General features: G+C 63.0%; 1 protein-coding gene across 1 annotated transcript in view; it reads left to right on the forward strand.

Moving 5' to 3' along the window:
* The first annotated feature begins 1,252 nt into the window (after positions 1–1,252).
* The window catches only part of JMY (junction mediating and regulatory protein, p53 cofactor), a 65,840-nt gene continuing 65,793 nt past the window's right edge, over positions 1,253–1,299 (forward strand). The window contains exon 1 of the mRNA XM_042825994.1: positions 1,253–1,269. Coding sequence (XP_042681928.1) covers positions 1,253–1,269 — 17 coding nt within the window. The remainder of the gene's footprint in view (positions 1,270–1,299) is intronic.

Here is a 1,299-nt window from a genome sequence, read left to right on the forward strand (position 1 = left end):
TTTTTTTTTTTTTTTTTTTTTTTTTTTTTTTTCCTAACAGCTGTTACTTTTGGTATTCAATATGTGACTCTCCAGAACACAAGGTTGCTCAGTTAATGACCAGAGAACGGCTGGATTGTCAGTGGCTCCTCAGGCACTCCAGTCCCCAAGGACAGGACGCGAGTCAGCATGCTAACTTTAGGAAAAGGGAGATCATGACTCACTCTGCTTCTCGACAAACTCAATTGAAAACACTTTATCCCCCAGCTTCCCCTAAATTGCAGAGGAACAACAGCATCACAGGTGGGTCAATACACATTGCCTAGCCTATTTCCAATGCAAGTATTTCGGACTTGCTTTTTTTCATTTATGCACAAAGTGAAACAGAATATCCCAAAGGGCAGCAAGATCCTAGCGAATGCTCCCCCTCGGATCACGTCTGGATACCCACGCCTTTCAAGCACACTTCCACGAGGCTGCTCACAGCTCCGTGCAACGAACGTGCACACGTGGCCCTACAATACGCTCGGGGGCCTCCACCGGCATGGGCCAACACAGGGACAGAGCGCAGCGCTGAGAACAGCCACTCGATTTCGGCTCTGAAGGCACGGAACTGACCAAGACAGCCGTGCCCATCTCCTCGCACTCCGCACCCCTTCGCAGCCGGGCTACGCCACGCAACACCACGCGCAGCGGACGGGCACGGCACAGCGAGGCACGCTAAGGACGCGCTGTAAAGCCTCCGCTTCCCTCATTACTCCGTCACCCCGCACCCCCCCGCGCGGGCCCGCCCTCCAACGGCGGCACGTGCCCTCCCATCACGCCCCGCGCGCGCCCGAACGGCCCGCGTAGTACGTCCGAGGGAAGGGGCGGGCATCGACCTCTCCCCGCCCGGCCTGCGAAGCGCGAGGACGGGACGCGGCCGGCGGAGGAGGGCGGGAGGAGGAGGGCGGGCGGCGCTAGGGCGGGCGGCGCTAGGGCGGCTGCAGCCAATGGGGACGGCGCCTGGCGGGGCGGCGGGCGGAGCTCGGCGGGCGCGGCGTTGAGTTGCCGCAGCGCCAGCGCTGCTTGTAAACAGATCCCGCCCCGAGTGACGTGCGGCGGTACCTGCGCGGGGGCATCGGGCATTGTCCGCCGCGGCGGTAGTGGTGGGTGGCGTGAGCTCGCTCGAGGGCCTGCCGCCGTTCCCTCTTCGTTCTCCTCCCGCGCCGGGACGCGGCGCATCGCCCCCAACGCGCAGCGCCAGCCGCCCTTTTCCCCCCCCGGAGCTAAGATGGCTGGCGGTGGGCGGTGAGCGGCGAGGGCTGCGGGCTGCCGGCC

This window comes from Centrocercus urophasianus, unplaced genomic scaffold (genome assembly GCF_019232065.1).
Source record: "Centrocercus urophasianus isolate 14NV4802_14NV808 unplaced genomic scaffold, USGS_Curo_1.0 seq_25, whole genome shotgun sequence".
NCBI classification, from domain to species: domain Eukaryota; kingdom Metazoa; phylum Chordata; class Aves; order Galliformes; family Phasianidae; genus Centrocercus; species Centrocercus urophasianus.